This window comes from Sinohyriopsis cumingii, chromosome 2, assembly GCF_028554795.1.
Source record: "Sinohyriopsis cumingii isolate HCF-2022 chromosome 2, ASM2855479v2, whole genome shotgun sequence".
NCBI classification, from domain to species: Eukaryota; Metazoa; Mollusca; class Bivalvia; order Unionida; family Unionidae; genus Sinohyriopsis; species Sinohyriopsis cumingii.
In genome coordinates, this window is record NC_142962.1 from 49558845 (window position 1) to 49585260 (window position 26416).

The 26416-nt window shown below is 34.5% G+C and overlaps 1 protein-coding gene and 1 long non-coding RNA gene across 2 annotated transcripts in view; one reads left to right on the top strand and one right to left on the bottom strand.

The window, feature by feature from the left end:
• The first annotated feature begins 323 nt into the window (after nucleotides 1-323).
• Nucleotides 324-5016, top strand: LOC149804812 (uncharacterized). Its single transcript, XR_016416741.1, has 2 exons — nucleotides 324-712; nucleotides 2087-5016. It is a non-coding gene; the product is annotated as an uncharacterized LOC149804812 (long non-coding RNA).
• Nucleotides 4867-26416, bottom strand: part of LOC149804813 (cathepsin L-like) — an 85571-nt gene continuing 64021 nt past the window's right edge. The window contains exons 9-13 of the mRNA XM_089944867.1: nucleotides 23828-23947; nucleotides 19012-19076; nucleotides 13393-13483; nucleotides 9982-10040; nucleotides 4867-7534 (exon numbers count right to left, since the gene is read on the bottom strand). Coding sequence (XP_089800993.1) covers nucleotides 7460-7534; nucleotides 9982-10040; nucleotides 13393-13483; nucleotides 19012-19076; nucleotides 23828-23947 — 410 coding nt within the window. The 3' untranslated portion in view covers nucleotides 4867-7459. The remainder of the gene's footprint in view (nucleotides 7535-9981; nucleotides 10041-13392; nucleotides 13484-19011; nucleotides 19077-23827; nucleotides 23948-26416) is intronic.

The window sequence follows — 26416 nt, forward strand, 5'->3', positions numbered from 1 at the left end:
ACTATGACAGTTACTGCAGATATTTACTAATATAATAGTTTGGTTTGGTATGTGATTTAAGGCACAGGAACACAAGTAGGCTATTTAGTGCCTTGGCAATTGGAGTAACATGCCTTGCCCAATGACATAATAGAGTAGCTGCCACAGGCTGAACTGATGGTAGGATTCAAGACTGCACCCTTTCGATAGCGAGTCTGGCATGCTAACCACTGAGCCACTGCAGCTTCCTTTACTAGTATAAAATAATATCCACCTAAAGTTTACATGTTACCTTGGCAGTCAGATGAAATAAACTATTTTAAAAAATAACGCTGTATAAAAAAAAATAATACATGGAAGAATTGTGATACAGATATTAAGTAGAAGTTGGGTAAAGACTTCCATCTTTTTACTGGAGAATTGCCCCGTTCTGGTGCATGTTTGCTAGTTTTGCCACCAGACTTGCCACAGGAACAAAGAATGTATTGTCTGGATAATGCTTCCAATGGCAAGGATAAAGAAAGACTAGAAAATGTTTCTTCAGTTCCTCGACCGAATTGGCATTTGACATAACTTTAAAGTACTTATTACAAGCATGGAAAGAATGTGCATATTCCGCTCATTGTAACAGGGTAAAAAGCAGCAAAATCCAAGCTCCTTGAGAAGGAACTCTAAGCGACATGGGTAGCTATAAAAGAAAGGAGTAGACAGCAAATGAAAGTGGTGATAAAAGGTAATACTAATGGTTCTTTTGAAAGCAAGCGACCTCTCCCATTTGATCTCACTTTCCCAAATCATCATCATCCCACCATCCTGCCTACATGTCATGACTTGGTGCCTAAATATTAATCTGTATGGCTGTGCAACAGAGATTTTTTTTATAGTCTTTTATAATATTACTATTTAAATCATCTTGGAAATCCTGATTGTGCAATCAGTAAAGATGATAGGTGCTTACCCCTCATACTGTACTTCCAATAATGGAAAATGTTACATAGAATTGTACAAATATAAAGATATTGTGACTATTTGAGAACCCTTTAAAATGGTACTGACATTAAAAGCTCTTATTTTGATCTTATTATATATCTATTGCCATTGATCAAATATTGAAAATTTATATTTTGTGCTTTTATTATTAAAAAAATCGTGATCCTCAAAATTTAACACAATAAAAAAGCAGTATTAGGACATTTACTATTTCTCTCAACATTTTCAAATGCCTACTAGATCAGAAAGCACACTTCACAATGGCTACCTTTGTATGCTGTTGGTTAATCATGGTCAGTTAGCCAATTTACAGCAAGTTATACCAAGTGCAAATTATTTATTAAGTAATTGTATAGAGCGTGTGTCTAACTATTGTATGACATTGTGCTGTCGAGTACTGACAATATTTTCTCTATGGAATAAAATTAGGTGATGCAAATATGTTTCACTTTTGGTAAAGGGAGGTGAAAAATTAATTTCAAAAATAATATTTTTATTTGATTGACCAACCAGTTTTTTTTTCCAGCATGAAACCAGAAACTTGCATCTCGCATGTTTTGTATTCCTTATAGAGAATGTGACATTTAGTGTTCCAAATGTTTCTTTCATTCTGCAATTTCAATGTATTAATTTGTTTCACAAACGGGCATCTGTAATTAAGCAGTTAGCAGTACAGTGCCAACTTGAATCTCTGGTTTCCAGTTCCTACATGAAGACTTGTTCTCCCAAGCTTTAAACAAAACCAGCAGTTATAAAGCTATTTAACATAGTGGGCCACACATTCAGTTCTCAATGCGTTATGTGGTCCACACCCACCTGTTATGTTTATCTATATTTTTTGTAACTCCTGGTACATGATTTTGTCTAATTTTTAAAATGTTATATATGGCTGTAAATTGCTCAGAATAACTTTATTTTGTTTTGCTTATTTGACCTGAATCTGTTAATATCTTAGTAGTGCATAGGATCTATATAAAGATGCTTACATACGTGTTGACAATTAATAATAATCATCTTAATAATAAAACTTAAATGGTGCTTATGGCATAATTTCTCTGTGGCTGATGAGGTTTCAACATTTCTAGAATAATTCTCATCTTTCCATTTCTTGGGCTAGGTCGCATGAAGAGGCCAATTTGACGCAAAACGACTAGTGTATTCTGTCGTGTGAAATACAGTCACAACAGACAGTATATAAAGAGAGAACTGTGCAATCAGTTTAATTCCAAGTTTGGAGTCATTTTCACTTTTTGTGTTCCTGTTGTAAGTCTGCAGATGTGTTGTATGTTCTACTTGAATATTATTTGAGAGGAAAAACATTTGATTGGACTGTTCATTGGAAATAGAAAGTGCTCATAATTTGGACTACAAGATTACTTGAGAACCATTATAAAGTATTGAAAGGAATTTTTGACAATGTTGTGGTTCTTGCAGGACCAGTACTTATCTGGTTTTAAATTTATAAGGAAATTTTCATTCATTTAGGACTTTCATAGACCTTTATAAGGATATGTTTGGAATCACTTTATAATACTGTAAGTTTCTCTTACATTTTCATTCATAACTTTGATAACTAAATTGTTTAAGTTTTACAAAACTTGTTGGTTTCACTTACTTCTGTTACTTAGTTTGTGACCATGGATTTGTAACACACCCAGCTTGCTTCCTGTGTATCCATTTAAAAAATGTTAAGTTATCTGTTATCTGACAGTTATCATAGTAATGCAATACAAACCAATAAACTCTTCTCATTTCTACACAAACAGTGTGGGACATAACGCTTCATGTCTACAGCATGATGCCCAAGTGCTAAGTGAAAAATTGTTAAAGTGAAGTTAAAATCCAAATCACACACACACACCAAGCACATTTTAAATATACCTTTTTAAATAGGTAGGATGTCACACGGACCACAGCAGTGCACTGATGGATCACCAGGTTGAGAACAACTGCTCTGAACTATGACAGTTACTGCAGATATTTACTAATATAATAGTTTGGTTTGGTATGTGATTTAAGGCACAGGAACACAAGTAGGCTATTTAGTGCCTTGGCAATTGGAGTAACATGCCTTGCCCAATGACATAATAGAGTAGCTGCCACAGGCTGAACTGATGGTAGGATTCAAGACTGCACCCTTTCGATAGCGAGTCTGGCATGCTAACCACTGAGCCACTGCAGCTTCCTTTACTAGTATAAAATAATATCCACCTAAAGTTTACATGTTACCTTGGCAGTCAGATGAAATAAACTATTTTAAAAAATAATGTTTATGCCCTACCATGAAAAGTAGTAGTACAAAATGTAACCCTTGTGCAGCCATAATTTACACTTTGCATTTAGATCCGGTTTCAGGCACTAGTGGGGTATCTGTACTCTGCTTTTTCAATATTTGTGATAAGAGGGTACAAAATACCTATTTTCTGATTTCTGACAAGGTGGTAGTAGGTTTGTGCAAGGTAGTTTTTCAAATGAGTAATGTACACTGTTATTCTTGACCAAGATGCATCAAAGAATAAAAATTAGTGTTTTGTAAAGAATTTGATTGGTTTCAGTGTATTTTCTTGCTCTAATTGATTGCAAATAGGAAATTCAAGTCTCAGAGTATGGCAAAGCAGTTCTTTAGATCCCAGCACGATAGTAGTAAGGGAATATTGCATTTACCATCTTTCATTCACATGGTACCGTTTCCATCTAGGTCACTTTTTTGGCACTGTGGTAAGCCAAGGCAGTGTTCCATGAATGCTTTAGTAGTTCAGTTTTCTTTTTATTGCAAAAAATGTAACATAGCAAACTGATGGGGCAATGTAATAAAGATTAGTTTTACTATTTGGTATTGTGTTGTAATTGTATTTTAGAGGCACATAAAATATGTTTGCAATAAATCGATGTTCACACCTATTCAGCCAATTCCAACAACAAATTCATTTTTGGAATCACTTTTCTCTAGTGTCATTATTAGGACATGTTTATTTTACAAACTACACTTGTATCCTTGAATACATCCTAAAAATCAATTACTCGGCATAGCAAGATTACTTTTCAAGATGCATTAACATGGTGAAATTACTTCAGTACAACACTGAAATTATCGAGCCTCATTAATATGTGTCATTTCAGATTGCTCAGTAAAATATCTGTGTTACTACCAACAATACACTGCACAGACATGAGCTTTAGAATTTTCTGTAGTACAGATGAGTAGCCAGTTGTTTCCACGTTCCTTCACTCTTTGGAGTTGTTTCCCCTTCCGTAGAAAGTAGTTATATGCAAGAAGTCTTAGTATATATTACATGTTATAAAGACATGTCTTTAAATAAAACTGGCAGAGTGAAGTTAGACAACAAGGATGACAAAACTCTAGGACCTGGTATGAGCCATTCTATTTCAGGTCTTTTATACCAGTATTAAATTCTGTGGCAACATTAACTATGACACTATCCACAGTCACTCAGTGGTTAGCATGTCAGACTTGTGATCAAAAGCTTCAGATTCAACTTCTAATAGGCCCAAGACAGATAATGAATTGTGTCCTTATGCAAGGTACTTTGCCCCAAATGTATCAGTATAATAATTACCCATTTGCATTGTTCTGCTGTAAACAATGGACAGCTAAGGTATACCTGCTATAGAAATCTCAACTGAGTTGTAGGCTTTTATGTTGAAATGACTTTAAAAAGAGCGTAAATGCATGGAGATGAGCAGACTTTACAGAGAGTTACTGAAGAAATCTGTCTTCTTCTGCCAGAAGTTGGACAATATGGAACAGGGGACAAAGTTTGTCACCAGAAATAATCATTCAGAGCAATTGCAGGTGTTTAATATATAACAGGCTGTAACATGTACAGTGGGCAAACCACTTGTGCTACTTATTGTACAAATAACATAAATCTGGCATGTATGTATATATATATTTATGTATATTGGAGATTGATTGTCAATATAGTCAGGACATTTTGTCAGGCAAATCATGAGATGGAACCATAATAAAAATATGCTTTATTCATGTACATTACATGTCTTAAGTAAATAAAAAGTGTATACATACTCTTTAGTTACTGAAAATGGCACCAAGTGTTTTGTGAAATTCAGAAAAATTGGATGAAAAATATCAGTGTTACAAAGAGTTTAATTTTTATATGTTATATCAAAACTTGCTGATATTTGTTCTTCTTGGTCAAGAAATTGTTTGCCTGCCTTGGTTAGGTATGCTCTTGTCCTGTCACATGATTATGCAGTGTAACACCAAGCAAGCAATCTAATTGGCTAGCAGTTAGTTGGAATATCTTTTGTGCTGAAGTTGATTGATCAATGCCACTCAATGCTGAGGGATCCATTGGAATGGTCATCTGGTACATTCAATTTCACGTCACACATAATTTTATAATGTACCCTTTGTTCATTTAAGAGATGAGTGGAACAGAAGGGGAGAAAATCTTAAAACGTCAAAGAAACAATCACATCATTTTCAACAGAGGCATTTTCAAAACAATGATACTATACATTTTTGAGGCTATATTAGAATGTGAAGGAATTTACAGTAAGCCACACATTTTATAACAAGTTAACATTGCATATTATTTTAGTCAAATTGCAAAGTGAACATAAAGCAAATTATCTATATTTATTTATACAACCAGAGAATAACAGTATATTTCCAAAATGTAAACTGCAACAGATTCATATATTTGAAATGTGACAGCTGAACCCAAACTTGTATTTTGTGCATCCAGTACAGTTTTCATAATAAAGTAAGGAATGCACACTCATTTTGAAAAACGGTCACATCTCCTGTATGGCATAGTCATTATTTCCAATGCTGTACATCTATGCTGTTTGATACAGGCGTAGAATCCTTGGCACAATGACTCAAAAGTCTTGCATGGATTTCTTTACAAATGGACAAAAATTTAAACAATTTTTAAAAAAAGTTTTAATTGATTAGTATATAAAGTCTTATGCTAAAATAATTTTAAACATAAGTAATGGTTTTTACAGTGTTATAAAACAAAAAAAGAACAAAAACAGAAAATTTATTTAATATAACCTTGTTTACAGACACCACTGACCATTCTTGTCTCATTGTTGGTGAAAGGATACTGCCTCACATTTCTTTAAACCAACAGTTGTAAACAAAAGCTTTCAAAAAATTACTTTTTAGAATAATTTATTAAAGAAAACAAAAGCATATATTTCTATTATTTTATATATGTAAATAAGAATTTAAAATTTATCAAAATCACATTCACAAGTTATTTCTTTATAAACAACCATATTTACACAAAACTTTAACAACAATTCTGAGGAATTTACATGAGATAAAAATCAGTCTGATATCCATGGTCCTGCAAGGATACTGTCTGTTTTAAGAACCAGAAAACTATAGTAAGAACTAGAAGTGGGAAAAGGTCACAACTGGTCTGGCATGTAAACTGTTGATATACTGTCACCACAAAGTGGCCTATTAAAAGCTTGTATTACTCTGCATCAGTTGAAAAACAAAATCAGTCAACTAGAATAACATATTTCCCTGGTTTCCCACTTACATAAAGACTCGTAATGAAAATACTCTTAATTCCAGCACTCGGTTTATGTAATACTTATGCTAGGACCATATGACCAAGTACCATAAGTGTATATACTACTCTCATTATTGTCTTACTTATGCTTCACTTTGTTTCCATGGTAACAAAACATATAATAAATGCACAAATTTCTAAGCATTAAAAGACACATTTGTACTTGCCTGGCAAGTTTGCCTAATTTGGTTGAACAGTTTGATAGTTATGTTCTCTAGAAATGAAAAATGTTCTGGTAAGATGGATTACAGACAGACAGATGGACATAATGATACATACCAGGGGTGTAAAAAAAAAAAAAAGTGCTTTTTCAATTCATCTGGCTGTAGTGAAATAAAGTTGAACAAAGTAAAAAGCAAAATTTATTGGAAAATCAGTTAGTAAAAAAATGGTTCAATTTAATCCATGCATCCAATAGGACAGATGAATAAAGGAAAGTATTAAGTACACACTCGTTGGTTATGCTATGAATGATGGTTCAATTTAATATATGCAAGCTTCAGTACAGATGAATATAAGAAAGCATTATGTATACACATTGGTTATGCTATTGATGACAGAAACAAATACTGCTAGTAATTTTCAAATGGATAAAGTTTAGAATTTTACAAGAATATTTTCCATGTGTATATACAAATTAAAATGTGCTCTTATATGGTGAAGCTTTGAGAATCTATTACTTTGTTTAGTAGAATTATCCCAAGTGTTGAATCATGTGGGATAGATGGAACTGCAATTAGATGAAGCCATTCTAAATTACAAAGCATCTGTGTGATACACCATGTAAAAGCACCAAGAACATAAAAGCTTCAACATTCATGTTCAATAGTGTTAAATGCATATATAAAAATGAAGACTGGCAAGTGACTCCTTGTCAACAGTTGTGTTCTTCTTTCGTCTTAATACACTCTCTAGTCAACAACAGCTGAAGTACACATGGTGTTCAGCCCACAGACGCCATCCCCACGGTACACATAGTAGTAACCCTGAAAAAAAATTGGGAGCATGATAGATTACTCAAATACAGCCCATCCACCCAACAGTACACACAGTAGTACTAAACCTGAAGGAAAACAAAAAAATATGCCTTGAAGGGACTTGTACTCGACTGACTGAACAAGATTTCCCAGATTTCAGTATAAGACTATTTTTTCTTTTAACTGCTTAGTGTTGAAACCATCTTTGATACTCATGTGCTATAAGATTTTCTAACTCCATGTTGCTATGACCATATAGTCGGAAGAATTAGTGACAAGATTTATTTTAATATATTCAGTCACATATGTAGATATGTAGCAGTCATATCTTTGTCAGATCAGCAATATTTTCCTGCAGAACTACTTCAATATCATAATTAGTTTTCTGGTGAAAACCCCATGTTGATATTCCTTTCTGTTTAGGTATAGCATTAATAAGATTTTCAAGATGGCTGCATGGTGGCCATAATGGATGTCAGATCATCACTATTTTCTGACATTATGAGAAGACTTATGTTTAAAAACCAATGCAGATATGACTTTCCATCTAGGAGTAGTGAAAGATTTCAAGTGTATCATATCAGCACAATTCTTATTTAAGAACAACTAGACACCATAAGAAGTCTTCTGGTAAAATCCCCATGCTGATACAACCTTCTGTTCACAACAAATAGCAATAACAAGAAATCCAAAAACAGCTGATGTGGTGACCACAATTGTAAGTGACCACAATTGTAAGTCAGATCAGCACCATTTTCTTTAGGAAGCTAGATATTATAAGAAGTCTTAGTGAAAACAGAATTATGTTATCATCATCCAGTCAGGAGGAGTAGATTTTCAAGATGTCTGCTGGGGGGTGGGGTGGAATACTGAATGTCCAAACAGAACCAATTTCATTTAGGACCATTTAGACATCATAAGCCTTCTGGAGAAAACCTCATGGCATTGACTTGTCATTCAAAAGGAGTAGCAATAACAAGACTTTCAAGATGGCTGCCATGGCAGCTATACTGGATGTACAATTGTCACTATTTTCATTTAAGACTCACCAGCCATCATGAGAAGTCTTTTAGTGCAAGTTCAATGTTGATATACCATCCATTCAGGAGATGCAAAGATAAGATTTTCGAGTTGACTGCTGCAGTTACCAAATTCGATGTCTGAGCAGCTGTATTTTCATTTAGGACCAACTCGACCTTGGGATGAATGTGTGTATTTTCATGGCAATCATCCTAGTAATTTAAGAGTATTCATAACAAAGTTGTTCTAATAGATGGATGGATTACAGATAATAAATTGCCTGGATACACAAAGTTCCTTTCATATTTCCTTCATTTTTCCACATTTGAATGAAATCTAGTGTATTAAAAGTTCTGATGTAGCATGATATCTAACGTGTGAATACCAACTTGGATGCATTGTATATAAACAATAGTTCCTTGAAGGACAAATGCTCTACTGCCCAAAAAGTATTTCCAGGAATCCAAGATAAGACCGTTTCTTGTCCACAAACGATACAAATTAAATATGCATAATAGAAGTAACATTAAAATACAACACAAGGTCCAAGATATACAGTTATCACCTTGTAATTAAAAAAAATTGACTTCATATTCTACTAGAATGTCATTAATAGACCAAAAGTCATATGTTACTAAATTTCCTGTCATGATGCTATCCACTTCCATTTCAAGAGACCAATTGATCCAAGTTGCCAATCTAATTCTATAAACGATATTCAACTGGCTTGATTCAGGATTAGGAGGAAGTCAAAACAGTTATACAGTTATATGTACTTCCCTGAAAAACTGCTAAAAGTGCCAAAAAATGGGACATGGTTCAATCATATTTACTGTAAGTCATATAAATATTCAAAGTCAATTTCTGAGGGAATAAGAATTAACTGCGAGGAATTCTAACTAAAGCCTGACACTTATGACAAAATCAAAGAAAAATGCCACTTATGACAAAATCAAAGAAAAATGCCACTTATGACAAAATCAAAGAAAAATGCCATTGCAACAAATCTAACCTATAACTGAATTTGGAAGAATATGTGCAAAGATGACCAGAATATCATGTTGTCATAATGAGATAATGTGACCTTTCAATGGTATTTAATTTAATTTCAAGCTTATAATGCCCTCCAAGCTAAAGGTTCACAAAAATGTGAAATAAAACATTTATCCTGGAATGGCATAAAATTCAACTGAAAACTACGTCTATCCAAGTCAGAATTGTACATTTTTTGCACCAATATTTTTAAATATTCCTGTTTATGTTAAAGACACTGATCATTGGGATACTTCTTTTTTCAACTTTAAAAACATCAGTGTAGGAAATCAAGAAGTCGCTCAGTTATGTAAAACATACTTGCAAAAAATTATTAGTGTAGGAAATCAAAAAGGTGCTCAGTTCTGTAAAACAAATACTTGCCAAAAAAAAAACTGTCATACCTTCTCTCCCCAGCTTTCTCCCCAGCTGTTCTTGATGATCCAATATGGTTTTCCATTTTCTAAAATAAACAAGCACAAAAATAAAAATGAAAAGATCAACACTATAAAGAACTGAATAAACTCTTACAAAACAAGAGGTGCCAGAAGAAAGCAAAGTTCCCCATTACACAATGCCAACTGCTGACACCTGATCATATAGCATGGTTTTCCTTTGCACAATGCCAACTGTTGACATCTGACCACAAAGTATAGTTCTCCTGCACATAATGCCATCTGTTGATACCTGTACATAATGTCAACTGCTGACGCCTGATCACATAGCATGGTTTTCCTGTACACTGCCAACTGTTGACATCTGACCACACAGTATAGTTCTCCTGTACACAATGCCAACTGTTGACACCTGACCACACAGTATAGTTCTCCTGTACACAATGCCAACTGTTTACACCTGACCATACAACATAGTTCTCCTGTACATATACCAACTGTTAACACCTGTCCATACATCATAGTTCTATACATAATGCTAGCTGTTGTCACATGACTACACATCATAGTTCTGTACGCAATGCTAAATGTTGTCACCTGACCACACAGCATAGTTCTCCTGTACACAATACCAACTATTAACACCTGATCACATAGCAAAGTTCTGTACACAATGCCAAATGTAAACACCTGACCACAATCATAGTTCTGTACATAATGCTAACTGTTGTCACCTGACTACACATCATAGTTCTGCACACAATGCAACTGTTAACACCTGGCCACACAGCTTAGTTCCATATACAATGCCAACTGTTAACACCTGAACAAGTCATAGTTCTGTGCACAATGCTAGTTGTTGTCACCTACCTATCATAGTTCTGTACACAATGCCAACACAACATAGTTCTGTACACAATGCCAACTGTTAACATCTGACCACATGGCATAGATCTCCTGTACACAGTGCCAACAAATCATAGTTCAGTACAAAATGCCAACTGTTGATACCTGACCACACAGTAAAGTTCTCCTTTACACAATGCCATCTGTTGACACCTGACCACACAGTAAAGTTCTCCTTTACACAATGCCATCTGTTGACACCTGATCACATAGCATACTTTTCCTGTACACAATGCCAATACATGATAGTTCTGTACAAAATGCCAACTGTTGATACCTGACCACACAGTAAAGTTCTCCTGTACACAACGCCAACTGTTAATATCTGACCACATGGCATAGATCTCCTGTACAAAATGCCAACACATCATAGTTCAGTACAAAATGCCAACTGTTGATACCTGACCACACAGTAAAGTTCTCCTTTACACAATACCATCTATTGACACCTGATCACATAGCATACTTCTCCTGTACACAATGCCAACTGTTGATATCTGACCACATAGTAAAGTTCTCCTTTACACAATGCCATCTGTTGACACCTGATCACATAGCATACTTCTCCTGTACACAATGCCAACTGTTGACACCTGACCACAAAGTATAGTTCTCCTATACACAAGACCAACTGTTAACACCTGACAACATTATATACAAGAGCTGCCAGAAGACAGGATAGTTGTCCTGTACACAGTGCCAACTGTTAACACTTGACTGCACCATATTGTCCCATTTTAAGGAAGTCATACCATGCTAAGCAATACACTTGAAACTGTTTTTCCTCAAAATTACGGGAAGCAAGTGAATGGGGTAATATAAAAAAGCACTCTCTAACTGTAAATTTACATTGCTACTCACTAATAACAATTAACTGACATATACATTTGCTTCTAGAGTCAAATGTACACAAGATATTTTAAACAAATCTGAACAAATGAATTAAGCATAAAATATAGGTCATAGTGATCTACTTTTGCAATTATGGTGTCATATACACAAGAGTATATAACCCCAAAAGTAACATTACTTGAGATTCTTACCTAAAAGGAAAGTACAAGCAAAGTGGCCAGTGCATGCAATATAGATCAGTGTTGAAATTTTAATGTGTAATGTACCCAATATAATTAATCCTCAGATGAAACAATATCATTGTATAAAGCTGTATGACACACTGATCAAATGTCCAAGATAAAACAAGTTACTAGCATAAAATACAGGTCATGGTGACTTCCTTTTGGAATGGTGGTTTGGTTTTCTCCAAGCTGTATCCACCCATTAAACTACAAGACCCTTAACATGAAAACCTGAAACTGAAAAACTTAAATAACCAAAGAACCTGACCAACTGGAATGAAAAACTGAAGGTCAGAATTTTCTTTCTCATTGTACAGATGTAAAATTTAAATGCAGTTTCTGCACACAAATATAACCAAAGCCTGTCATGAACTTTAACCTGCTATCTATGTATAAGATATATTAAATGCAAACTTTAACATCAAACAAATTATTACAAATTATCCCTTCCCCTCCAGTAAAACAGCACAACTAGTAACCAAACATATAAGTTACATGCTATTAAACACAGAGATAAAAAATGTCAATACAAAATTCCTTTATTTGAGCCACAATTAAAACTGTCAAGACAAACTTTAACTTGCTGTCAGCAATAACACATTAAACACAAACTTTTAACTACAAATTGCATAACAAAAATTAATAATACTTTAAAATGTCAACAATGATGAGAGGCACATGTTATTCAACACACCAAAGCAAAATTTAAATGAATAATTCCTCCATAAGAGCCATAAACAAGAAACTCAAGTGGACCTAATATCACTCACCAAGCTTATCTAACATATCAGTTTACCATTTCATTAGACAGGCTGATGTAATATTGTCAGAACACATCCTACATAAACTATCTCACAAACTTTCTATCATGTTGATTTTTATTTTACTATATTTTGATAAAAATTCTTTCTAAAGATAAAGGCATTGTCTCTTGCCAGATCTTGATGACAATAAACCCAAAAGCTCAAAAATAAGTCTTCAAAAGTGCTAACAAGGTCAGCCAACCATATCCAAGGTCATCAATTTATTATGCATGGATCCTGATAACTTTTAAAATTGCCCAAGATCTTGATCATATGATACATATTCCAATTCTGATTCAAATCGGATCAGAATTATTGTTTCCAAAGTGGTAATAAGCCCAGCCAATATCTCTCTCTCTCTCTCTCTCTCTCTCACACACACACATGTGGAAACAAGCCTATGATTGGCTTAATTTACTGATATAAGAAATGCCGGACAACTAAATTCATAATTTAAATACAGTTATACTGAATTTCTGACCTCTGACTTCACAGAATCTGAATTCATTAATTATGTTTATAGATAAGATCATTTTAAAACTGCTGAGGCATGGAGGAAAACAATTTTCTTAAAGCTTGATAGGGGCAAGTTTACTGATCAACCACAGGGTGGATCTGGAGTAACTGCTACTTACGAGTACCATAACCAACAATCAATACACCGTGGTCCAAGTTATTGGGGTTACAGAAGATTTTCCATGGGTGGGATATTCCTCCCATATAGAACTGAAAAAAAGGTTTTGACCATCAGTGAACATGATGATATACTGTAACAACCATTGGTGAATATAATATACAGTGCATTAGATTTGTGAATATGATGAGATACAGAACAGACCATTAGTGAATATGACATCAGTACACACCATTGGTAAATATAATGATATACAGTACAGACTATAATACAGTCACCGACTATCAGTGAATATGATGATATATTGTTCTGCCTGCCAGTGAATAAAATGATTTACTATATGCTCATTTTTTGCTCTATTAACTTTACAATGTATAAGTCGTGCAGTATATTTCCATACAACATGGCTTCATACTGCATGACATGTCTTAAAATAGTTAAGTGTATTAGTAACTACTCTGTAAACAAACCATGTACACTCATGTAGTAGACACTTTAGGTTTTGGCTCATTAGATTTGTTTGTGAATGAACTAAACAAACTGTTTTGTCCTTTGGGAAGAATAAATGATAAAGTTAATGATGTGGATGAGTTCAACGAGTCACAAAGAAAACTTTCAAAACAAGCCAATGAATGAATGTCATATTCGAAATGTCGACAACAAATGTGAGCGATGCAGTAATTGAAAATACCATTCTGACCAATTCAACAGTTATTTAGGAGAAACATTTGTAACTTTTCACAAATAAATCATTCAGACTATGAGGAGTGTTCTCTAGGGTCTAGAAAATAGCATAGAAAAGCATATTGAGGCCAAGGATACCTATCAGAGACATACCATTTTACAAGTCAGTCAAAACATTAAAATAGAGGGAAAAAATGCAACTGAAGGTTTTGTAGGAAACTAAGAATGAAAATGTATTATTTCCGCTGGCTAAATGGACTATCACATCTGTTCCAAAACTTGATAAACACAGCAAAATTGTAATGTAACTTCGACTACATTCCCAACTGAAATCACATTATCCTTGCTTCACTCAAAACAAAATAAACGTGATATCAGTGAATTTGGTAATACAGTACCAACCATCAGTTAATATAATAATATTCAGTACTGACCACCAGTGAATATGATACACAGTACTACTGACAATCAATAAATATAATGATATATAGTACTATCAGTGAATATGATATACAGTACTACTGACAATCAGTAAATATAATGATATATAGTACTATCAGTGAATATGATATACAGTGCTACTGACAATCAGTAAATATAATGATATACAGTACAGACCATCATTGAATATAATAGTATACAGTACAGACCATCAGTGAATATAATGACAGATAGTTGTTGTTGTTGATGTTGTTGTTGTTGTGGGGTTTAACGCCATTTTTCAGCACACGATAGGCTATGCATGGCGGCCAGTATTAATGGTGGAGGAAGAACCTGGGAAAACCCCGAGAAGAACCACCGATCCACCAGAAGCTACTGGCAAGCTTTCTCACATACCCACATTGGCCGAATCCTGGACTCAAACCCATGCAGACAGAGGTGAGATGGCAGTGATCTGTAACAGAGAGCGCTTTAGACCACTCAGCCACTCAGGGCCCCAATGACAGATAGTACTATCAGTAAATATGATGAACTACAGTACAGATCATCACTGAATATAATAGTATACAGTACATACCATCAGTGAATATAATGATATACAGTACAGACCATCAGTGAATATAATGATATACAGTACAGACCATCAGTGAATATAATGATATACAGTACAGACCATCAGTGAATATAATGATATACAGTACAGACCATCAGTGAATATAATGATTTATTATATGCTCATTTTTGTCCCTGTTAACTTTACACTGTCAGAATCATTCAGTATTACCCGATGCTGAACTTGCGCGACAATACACATATAGCATTCAAGTGCATAAAGGAACTACTTTTTATTGTAAACAAACAATGGATGCAGATGCCAGCTCTTTTGATTTGTACACAAATCATGTACACTCGCGTAAGAGGCTCTTTATGTTGTGGTTGTTTAAATTTATTTCTGAATGAACTAAAACAGATGTTTCATGGACTGCCACATACCAGCTGCTTTGGCACAATCCAAGCTGATACAATGTTACAGATTTAGGCTAGCTTCAGTATATAACAGACGCAAGATAAGGTCCTTACAAAATAAGATACAACTGCCAAGTCATATACTCTCTGATAAGAATGGCAAAATAAAATATACTTACAGTTTTACATCCTGAATTTCCTCAAAATTTATTTTCTTAGTTCTGCAAATTCGAATTACATGAGCCATGTCATAGGTTTTCAACCTGGATTACACATTTCGAAACTGTGCTGTAATTTTGATGACAAGTGCGACTGCATCCTCCTTACTGCACTCAAAATGAAATAAGCATTAAATTCCATAGCGTCTTTTTGATAATTGCAATTGAAACACTTCATATTTTTCCCCACATTAAGATTTCAAACATTCAATGACAGAAACAGAAACACATTTGCAGATGTAAACACGCTTCTCCCACGCCACTTAAATCCAATGTGTTTCATGTATAATTTGCACAGATGAATCCAGTCCAGAATCACAAACTTTCGTCAAATCGAAACAAAATACCAAAATATATTATTCCAGATCAAATGGAAAAGTTGTTGCAATGCGCATTCATTCACAATATGACTGCAAATTTCAATTTTAACTAGACATGCCATTTTCTTTTTCGAAAGTTAAGTCGAGCGTGCGACTAAGTTCAAATTGATCTGGGCAGAGTTATGTGCGCATTAATATTGATGTTACAGTGTAATGACAAATCTGCGCTTGTGTATTTAGTTTGGAATACGGCATTCATTCATTTACATTGTTTCTTGTAGTGTATTTTGTTTATATAATTAAACCTTAGGTAGAATAAAAAAATGAGCATATAATAAAAAGGTTACTGCATTTGTATTGGAAAATATGCTTGTTTTGGCGGAAGGATATACTGCACTCCCAAGGTCATGCAGTATTCCATCCCAAAACTTGTTCATATTTTCCCATACAAATGCAGTAACCTATAAATACAGTACTGGTTATCAGTGAATATGATAGGTGGTACTGACCACTGGTGAATATGATAGGTGGTACTGACCACTGGTGAATATGATATACAGTATTGACCATCAGTGATTATGTTGATATTCAATCTCCATGATAATATAAACATGTCTGCTTAAGACATTATCACATGTAAGTACATATTAAGCAATATTCTCTACTAAACCAATTAAACAAAATCTGCACCATTTTAAAGCACAGTCAATAGATTAATTAATCATTTTGAGATTAATTAATCATTTTGAAAAGACTTCAAAACAGTAAGCTGTGATAAATGCATTTATGTTGAGATATACTGTAGGAATCAATCACAGTAAAAAGTAACTAAACAAAAGACAGACCTACTATCAAGTATTGAATAAAGGTCAAAAATGATATCGCTGGATCTGTTTAAATGTAATATCAAGAAAAATCTCCTTTAGGTGCTATGTCCTGTCAATTCCACTCAAGTAAGTATTATAACCTACTGGTGCCATGGAAATAAAAGTTAGGTTACTGAAACCTACTTTCTGTGTCACAAATCTGGACATCATTAACAAATTAATGTGGTAAATAAGAATTATGAAATAAGGTAAATAAGATATACTTTGCTGGAAGGTGTTATCATGCTCTCCATGATGAATGTACATACACATCTCTTGTTCTAGGATCATAAACGCAAGTTTCAGAAAAATGTACCTAAGTTTGTAATACAGGCAAAATAATGACAACACTACCACAAAGGTCATTGCTTTGTGGGGGGGGGGGAGGAGGGGGGCACAAAGAAAAGAAATGCAAAACCAGGTTTATATTTAAGAAGTTAAAAATTTCAACAGAGAAGATGATCCCTACTGGCTGTAGAGTATGTAATTGGTATATCCAACAAATTCTCTATCTTTTCTATAATGAGTGCTACCAGAAAGCTCTAGATCAGATATAATACTTTATATTATCTGATATTTAACATGATCAATAGATTAAAATGCTTAGACAATGGGGAATCTTTATGATAAGGGATATAACTCAAGTGTTCTTTTATTCTTACTTGGAATTCCCTTTTAGTCTCACTAAAATGTATTGTTTATCACATTTTGTGCAGGTCAGTAAACAGATGACATTACATGTGGTAAAATGTCGTCTTAATTTTTTATTTATATTTAAGCCTCTTGCAATCTAATTCTTTATTTGCGAATGATTTATTCGTTAGGCCTGGATGTTTGCTAGAAAACTTAGCTCTTAGGAGTTGGTTACTAAATTTATAACCAATCCTCTGTGCAAATATCAGTTGATCTTGGAAGAGCTCTGGTAGAGGCAAATTGACAACTAGCCAGAGTTTTAATTCCAAGTCTGACAAAATAATAATCTTTATCATATGTAAAGATAGCTGGTATTACACTGCTGTTTATTGAAATGTTATGAATTGGTTTCAGCAGTCCCAAACGACCTATCCAGCTTGCTTTGTGAAAAGCTTCTGTTAGAACTGCAGTCAGATAGCCTCTTCTTTCGTAGAATTGAACAAGACTGGAGGCATGTTTCTCAAAGTCCAATTGTTTAGTACAGGATCAGCTGAACAAATGATTCAATCAGAACAATTCCCTCTGATGAGTTACAATAATAATGAAACCAGTCAGGGACTGGGGGTGACTAGAACATAACTGGGAACACTTGCACATCCATTCAGTCATCATCTTCCCTACGTTTTAGTTTATATTTATAGACTTAGAAATACCATATGAATCATCTGAAGTATCTTAGTCATGCACAATTGAATTTGATGACCTGGATAACTTGATCAAAATTGTAGTGAATCTATTTGATGCACAGAAACAGAATTGTGTAAAGATAAAGACTGTGTGGTAGCTCAAGTAATTTCTCCCAGCTGGGATAAAACCTGGGTCTGATAAAGTTTTTCCAGCTGGAATCAGACATGATTCTGATTAGGATATTAATGTACTTCATGCATGTGCAATTATATATTTGTATGACTGTCCCATACATGTGAAATTAAATTTTTGTATGACTGTCCCATGCATGTGTAACTGAGTTTTTTTATGACTGTCCCATGCATGTGTAATTAAGTTTTTGTATGACTGTCCCATGCATGTATAATTGAGTTTTTTTATAACTGTCCCATTCATGTAATTGAGTTTTTGTATGAATGCCCCATGAGTTTTTGTATGACTGTCCCATGAATGTGTAATTTAGTTTTGTATGACTGTCCCATGCATGTGTAACTGAGTTTCTGTATGACTGTCCTATGCATATGTAATTAAGTTTTTTATGACTGTCCCATGCATGTGTAATTAAGTTTTTGTATGACTGTCCCATGCATGTGTAATTGAGTTTTTGTATGACTGTCTCATGCATTGTAATTGAGTTTTTTAAGACTGTCCCATACATGTATAATTGAGATTTTTATGACTGTCCCATGCATGTGTAATTGATTTTTTTGTATGACTGTCCCATGCATGTGCAAAATGAGTTATATGCATGGCATAAAATACCAACCTGCATTGCAAAGGCATTGATACCAATGGAGATTGGTCCATTTTGGAATAGCCATGATGCCATTTCTGAAAGAAGCAAGCAAACATATTAACAGGTTGAGGACTCAAATTAATTTTCTTCCATCAAATATTTTGATCTCACTATACTATCAAATGAGAAAAATAAATCTTGGCCAGTTTTCTAAAGTGGCAGTGTTCATCTTTAAAACATTATGTTACAACACCATAATTAAAACTAAAGAAACACAATACCATTAGCCTCACATTTGTTTTATCAATAGACACTTAGAACCTGATTAGAAAAGCAAAATATATGGTCTAACTTCAGCAGATATTTTTGTCAATTACAGTTACATGTATATTCAAATGGCACTGTGCAACTAAAACTCTGTTCTGAAAGTAATCTAAAATATGGAAACTGACAGCATTTTTTGCATGATTATATACTGCCCTTTTCAATAATTTCACACTTTTCTTTTAATTTAAACAATTTATAATTTTCTTTCCCAATTATCATGAAAACTATGTATCACAATCATCCTTAATTTTCAGAACAAAAGAAAAGTGACCAGATGTTGTTATAACTCTGCTTGGGTGACCTCCCTTGAACAATCACACTCTACTGACAGCTGTGTTGTAATCTGCAAACATAATTGTTTCTGCAATAATAAATACAACATAATCTTAAACTAAAGAAAATAGTTTATAAACCTGAAGAAAATGTTCGAAGACAAAGAAGCAGAATAGCTATTGACTGGAAATCAGTCAAGAGTTTCAAACCTGCATATCCCTGGGAGGTAAACCGACTGAACTACATGGTGGTAATTTTAACACTACAAGGGTCATGATCTTTTGAGGGTGAGTTAAATTGATACCGTCTGCATTCATGGAGAAATAAAAATAGCATGAAATTATCAAATAAAAGGACCTCTTTGTCCTTAAATGAAGCCATTTAATATATTTCTACACGTAGTGCCTGGTACAACATCACAATGCTATTTAAAACCAACTAAGAGGTTATGTACAGTTAAAGCTCCTTATGAACACCTCAGACAAGCGACCCACCAAATTTAGTGTTTATTTCCAGTGCTTCCTGCATCACTGGCAGATTTTAAAACTAAGTTGTTATGTTCCCATCTTTCAGCAGCGACGAGTGACCACAATTATTCAGATCAAAAGTTCATAAAGTTGTGTGTTAAGTGACTGCCACTGCTTTTTACTGTTACTTTATGATTCCTGTCAGAACTTAATTAGAGCACCAAACTGTACAATATAAAACACAATCAGCTGATTGATGTTTTTTTTTTGTTTGATATTTAATGGTACAACAACATATAAAGACAATATGTGCTATGACAGACAACTGGAGTTGTGTCTTACCAAGAGGCACATGACAGCACCTGACCTAGGCTCATGTGACAAAAAAGGTACTATGCTATGAATTAAATTGATATTTCTATGGTTCTATGTATGCACAGCAGACTGAAGGACACAACTGCTTTTCATATGAATGGAGACCACAATTAGCAGTCCAGAACCTAGTAAGAAGAAATGACTGCTACCATCAATCTCATTACAACTGAAAATCATTCATTTATTCTAATTCAGAATACACTTAATATAAAAATAATCTTTCAAAAGATGGCAGGAATGTAGTTTATCTAAGATAATGTGGCAGTTCAAGTGTGTTTTTTTTAGGAAGCAAACTGTATTGTGTCACAATCATCATAAGGAATACACAGTTAATAGGGTTTAATTTTTAACATGCAATTGTGAGCACAAAAATACCTTTTATTATATATGAATATAAATATAGATTAGGTTTTGCTACCATGTACATCATTATCCATGGCATATGGTTTTAGTTTTTGTTTACTTACTGATACTCTTGCAAACAGTGGTGAGCAATTATCCTATGTTCTCCAGCTGTTTAATATGATCACATCCTAGTACATACATTGCTATTTTTCATTATATTGTTACAATGTAAAGTGGTGAGCAATTACCCTATGTTCTCCAGCTGTTTAATATGATCACATCCTAGTACATACATTGCTATTTTTCATTATATTGTTACAATGTACAGTGGTGAGCAATTACCCTATGTTCTCCAGCTGTTTAATATGATCACATCCTAGTACATACATTGCTATTTTTCATTATATTGTTACAATGTACAGTGGTGAGCAATTACCCTATGTTCTCCAGCTGTTTAATATGATCACATCCTAGTACATACATTGCTATTTTTCATTATAGTGTTACAATGTACAGTGGTGAGCAATTACCCTATGTTCTCCAGCTGTTTAATATGATCACATCCTAGTACATACTCCTAGTACATACACTGCTATTTTTCATTATATTGTTACAATGTACAGTGGTGAGCAATTACCTTATGTTCTCCAGCTGTTTAATATGATCACATCCTAGTACATACATTGCTATTTTTCATTATAGTGTTACAATGTACAGGATTCTTGCCAGGGAGTTGTCTAGTTTATGAAAGCAATTTTCAGCTGTAGCTATATGTTAAAATGTAAAGCATTGTTTTTTCTTAATGTCCTCTGTACATAGAAAAAATGTTTAATGCAATGAATGTTTGGATTTTATCCTGAAGTTTTAGACAGTAAAACCTATTCCACACGATGCCATACCATCAGAAAGAACATTGCCTATTGCAGATCAGACACACTAGTAGCTGAAAAGAAAAACTGAATTCAATTATATCTTATATGTAGTAAACAATTAGAAACATTCAGCTTTTTATAATCCAGTGCAAATATTCATGTTATAGGCAGAGTCATTTAAGAAGGTGGTTATCATTTTCATCACCAGAGTCCAGTGGCCTACTGGTTAGAACATCTGCCTCGGATGCAGGAGGTTGCAGGTTCAAAATACCAAAGACTTACAAAAATGGTATTTACAGCTGCCTCACTAGGCGCTCAGCATTAAGAGGTTAGTGTTTGGACTGGTAGGCCTGGTGTCAGGATAATGTGACTGGGTGGGACATCATGCTACATCACTGCAGTATGATGCCCTAGTGCTAGATATCACTATAAGCTGCCACACTGCAGACATTGTAGCGAGATGACTGGAAAATTAAGATACATTCAAAATCCAAATCACACACACAAATCACTTTCATGTCATAGTCATTTTTACTGAGGAAGAGTTTAATGTGTGACAAAATTCATGTTCATTCATGTGTAATGTACATCACTGTTTGTATTTACATTTTGTTGTGTGACTCATTTATTTCATAGTGCAATTCTTGTCTTTTCTGCTGTTTCAGCAGGCTATGAAACTCTCGGGGGGGGGGGGTTGCATAACATGGATATTGTGTTAATGGTAACATTGTGACATTGGGGATTGGATGATATGGATCAACTCTGCATGAGGGCACATATTGGACCAACGGTTTTGCACAGTAGCAAGGTTGTTGTAGTTGTAGGGTTTAATGCCATTTTTCAGCACACAATAGGCTATACATGGCAGCCAGTATTAATGGAGGAAGAACCTTGGAAAACCCCAGAAAGAACCACCAAGAAGCTACTCACAAGCTTTCTCACATACCCACATTGGCAAAATAAGAGAATCGAACTCACATAGACAGAGGTGAGATGGCAGTGATCCATAACGGAGAGTGCTTTAGACCACCTGATCACTCGGGGCCCCCAGTAGCAAGGTACCCAAGACCATTCAGCAAACAGAGGATTCCTTATGAGATAAGCAGTATATCTAGTTCTCACTTTAAATTCAGTGTGATAATCTAATGCATCATCATACTTGTTGATGTGCATTTTATCAGGTCTGTTGATGAATGTCTGTCAGGTCTGTTTTATGTACATGTCAGGTTTGTTGATTTATGTACATCTGTCTGGTCTATTGATGAACTGTGCATTCTCTCATATCTGTTGATCTATGAAAATCTATCAGGTCTGCTACTTTATGTATATGTCAGGCCTGCTGATTTTTGTATATCTGTCAGGTCTGCTGATTTTTGTATATCTGTCAGGTCTGCTGATTTATGTATATCTGTCAGGTTTGCTTATTTATGATCATCTGTCAGATCTGCTGATTTATGTATATGTCAGGTCTGCTGATTTATATATGTCAGGTCTGCTGATTTATATATGTCAGGTCTGCTGATTTATGTACATCTGTCAGGTCTGCTGATTTATGTATATGTCAGGTTTGCTGATGAACTGTGCATTTTATAACATCTGTTGATTTATGTACATCTGTCAGGTCTGCTGACAAACTGCTAGTACAATTACTCACAACTGCTGATGATGTATGTTTATTCATGTATTAGTGGATAATACTATTTTACTAAAATTGTGTGAAATTGATATACACACCAGTCAAGGTGTGGAAACGGCATTTTACATAATTCTGGTCATTAGAATCAGAGTATCTGTGTGCATGTGTAGTTTTTCCGTCCTTTAAATTAAATCGTGTGAGATCGGAATATGGTAGTTAGCATTGGTGTCAAAAGATTATGTATTCATTAACCTGCATATCATACATAAAGATCTCTGTCATGTTTCCTTGTTGTTTGTCTTAGCTAGATCCAATCCCACCAGGTTTCATCCTGCTACAACTTTCACATGGGAAGGAAATGGTTACATTTTACTGATTTGGCTAACTTATGATGTAATAACAAAACAATGCATTATGAATGGCATTGGGCACTTGCAAATGTCATTAATGGATATCTAGCAATAGTCATTACTGCAAACATGAAGTCTTTCTTTTTAAATCAACATGGTTCAACTTTAGGACATTCAGCACAAAGGTGGTATAACACTCACCATCCTCATTACTGGAGATAGACACAGAGTCATTGATGGTGACCTTGACGTCCTTCTGTATAAACTCACATTTCTCATCATGGCCTTTGTACTGGTACTCAGACTCAGTCTCCATTCCGCCTGAAACAAGGATATTGCATTCTGTAAGTGATGATGATGTACTTGTAATAACTAGGAAGCATAAATTTGGTACTGATGCCAATAAAAGTTATCCCTGGTACAATGACCCATACAAATTATCCCCAGACAGTTACCCATACAAATTATCCATGGTACAGTGACCCATACAAATTATCCATGGTACAGTGACCCATACAAATTATCCCCGGTACAGTGACCCATACAAATTATCCCCAGCACAGTGACCCATACAAATTATCCATGGTACAGTGACCCATACAAATTAACCCTGGTAAAGTGACCGATACAAATTATCCCTGGTAGAGTGACTGATACAAATTATCCCTGGTACAGTGACCCATACAAAAATTATCTCTGGTATAGAGACCCATACAAATTATCCCTGGTACAATGACCCATACAAATTATCCCTTTTACAGTGACCCATACAAATTATCCCCGGTACAGTAACCCATACTTATTCTCCCTGGTACAGAGACCTATACAAATTATCCCTGCCCTGATAAAACTGCAACAAACAACATTATAGTGCATGTTACTTCAATAATTATTATTTTACAGTTTACAAAAATGTAACAAAACCTATAATTACAGTAAAGTTTCTATTAAAAACAACCAATACCTCATTTTAAACAAATCTGATATTAACAATATTAAATAGAATTCAAGAGAAAGGAGTTCCAAGAAATATAGAATTACACTCAGCTGCTTTTCAAAAAAATCTTACAGTTTTAGCGCATAATATAAAAGTGTAATACATCTAGTGATTTTCTTTTAAGGGTATCAATTTTCATGGTGATTTTCCTGGTTTAGCAAAGAATATTTTTATGGTGGATTGGGGAAGATCTGATTGTCCCCATAATAGGACTATTGTTCATTAGGCCTTTAATTTTGTGGGTTGTAACAACACAAAAATTGGTACCACATTAATGAAAAGTAAATTCACTGTGTCCTGTATTACCAGCATTTCAATCAAGCATATGCAAATTCATGCAAGTTAAACTCAATGATTTTTCATGGTCAACAATTCCAAATCCCCATGACCCTTACTGCATATTGTACAATACCCTAGCCACCCCACAACCCAATTCAACCACTCACCAAACAGTGATACAGAAGTCACAACCAGTGTTCAAATTATTATCTGCCAGTAGACCTGGCTCCAATGTCATAAGACCCATGCCTCTGGCAAAACAATGTTCCTTCTGGCAATGTCTTATTATGTCATAAGACCCATGCCTCTGGCAAAACATTGTTCCTTCTGGCAATGTCTAACTATCAAGACCCATGCTTTGGCAAAACATTGTTCCTTCTGGCAATTAATTATCAAGACCAATGTCTTTGGCAAAACATTGTTCCTTCTGGCAATGTCTAATTATCAAGACATATGTCTTTGGCAAAACATTGTTCCTTCTGGCAATGTCTAATTATCATGACCTATGTCTTTGGCAAAACATTGTTCCTTCTGGCAATGTCTAATTATCAATACATATGCCTTTGGAAAAACATTGTTCCTTCCTGCAATGTCTAATTATCAAGACCTATGCCTTTGGAAAAACATTGTTCTTCTGGCAATGTCTAATTATCAAGACCCATGCCTTTGGCAAAACATTGTTCCCTCTGGCAATGTCTAATTATCAAGACCCATGCCTTTGGCAAAACATTGTTCCTTCTGGCAATGTCTAATTATCTCTTCTCTTAATTTTTCACTTAACAACATGTGAACCTCCTGCCCAGGAAGGTTTCCTTCTAAGATCAGGGGTGTCTCCCATTCCTCCCATCTTATGGACTGAATCTTTTACATATACTCATTGAATGTATCTTTTACATATACTGGTGGGCAGTATCTTTAACATGAACTGTACTTTTTACATTGAGTGTTTCTCTTGCTACATTCTTAGATATTTCAAAGTGATAGGTGTTTGTATGGATGCTCAGTCCGATAGGTGTTTGTATGGATGCTCAGTCCAATAGGTGTTTGCATGGAAGTTCAACTGGCTGAGCTAGCACAATCATTTTGTACTGATGGCGATTTCAGGTGTACTAAAACTCTTTAGTGAATAAAAATCTGACAAATGCTGAATACAGTAATTTCTAGTCAGAGTTGAACACTGACACCAAATTTAAATGAAGTGCTTATATAAATCTTCAAGCTGATAAAAATAGGAAATTATTCTGATTTTTCAAAACAAAAAATGTGAATCAGTGCATGCCATGACTGTTTTTTATGTGATGTATTTATGTAGTAGTGCTTAATGGCACCTAAGCACAACAGTAGCTACATGGTGCTAACAATAAGTAATGTTTGAAAAAAATGTAAAAATCAAGAATTGCTCCAAAAAAATGTGGAAGATGTCTGAACTGTGTGAAAGATATACTGAAGGAGAGCTGCATTATAAATATATATGTCAAAATCCAACATAACTAATTCCTTCTGAAATAACATAT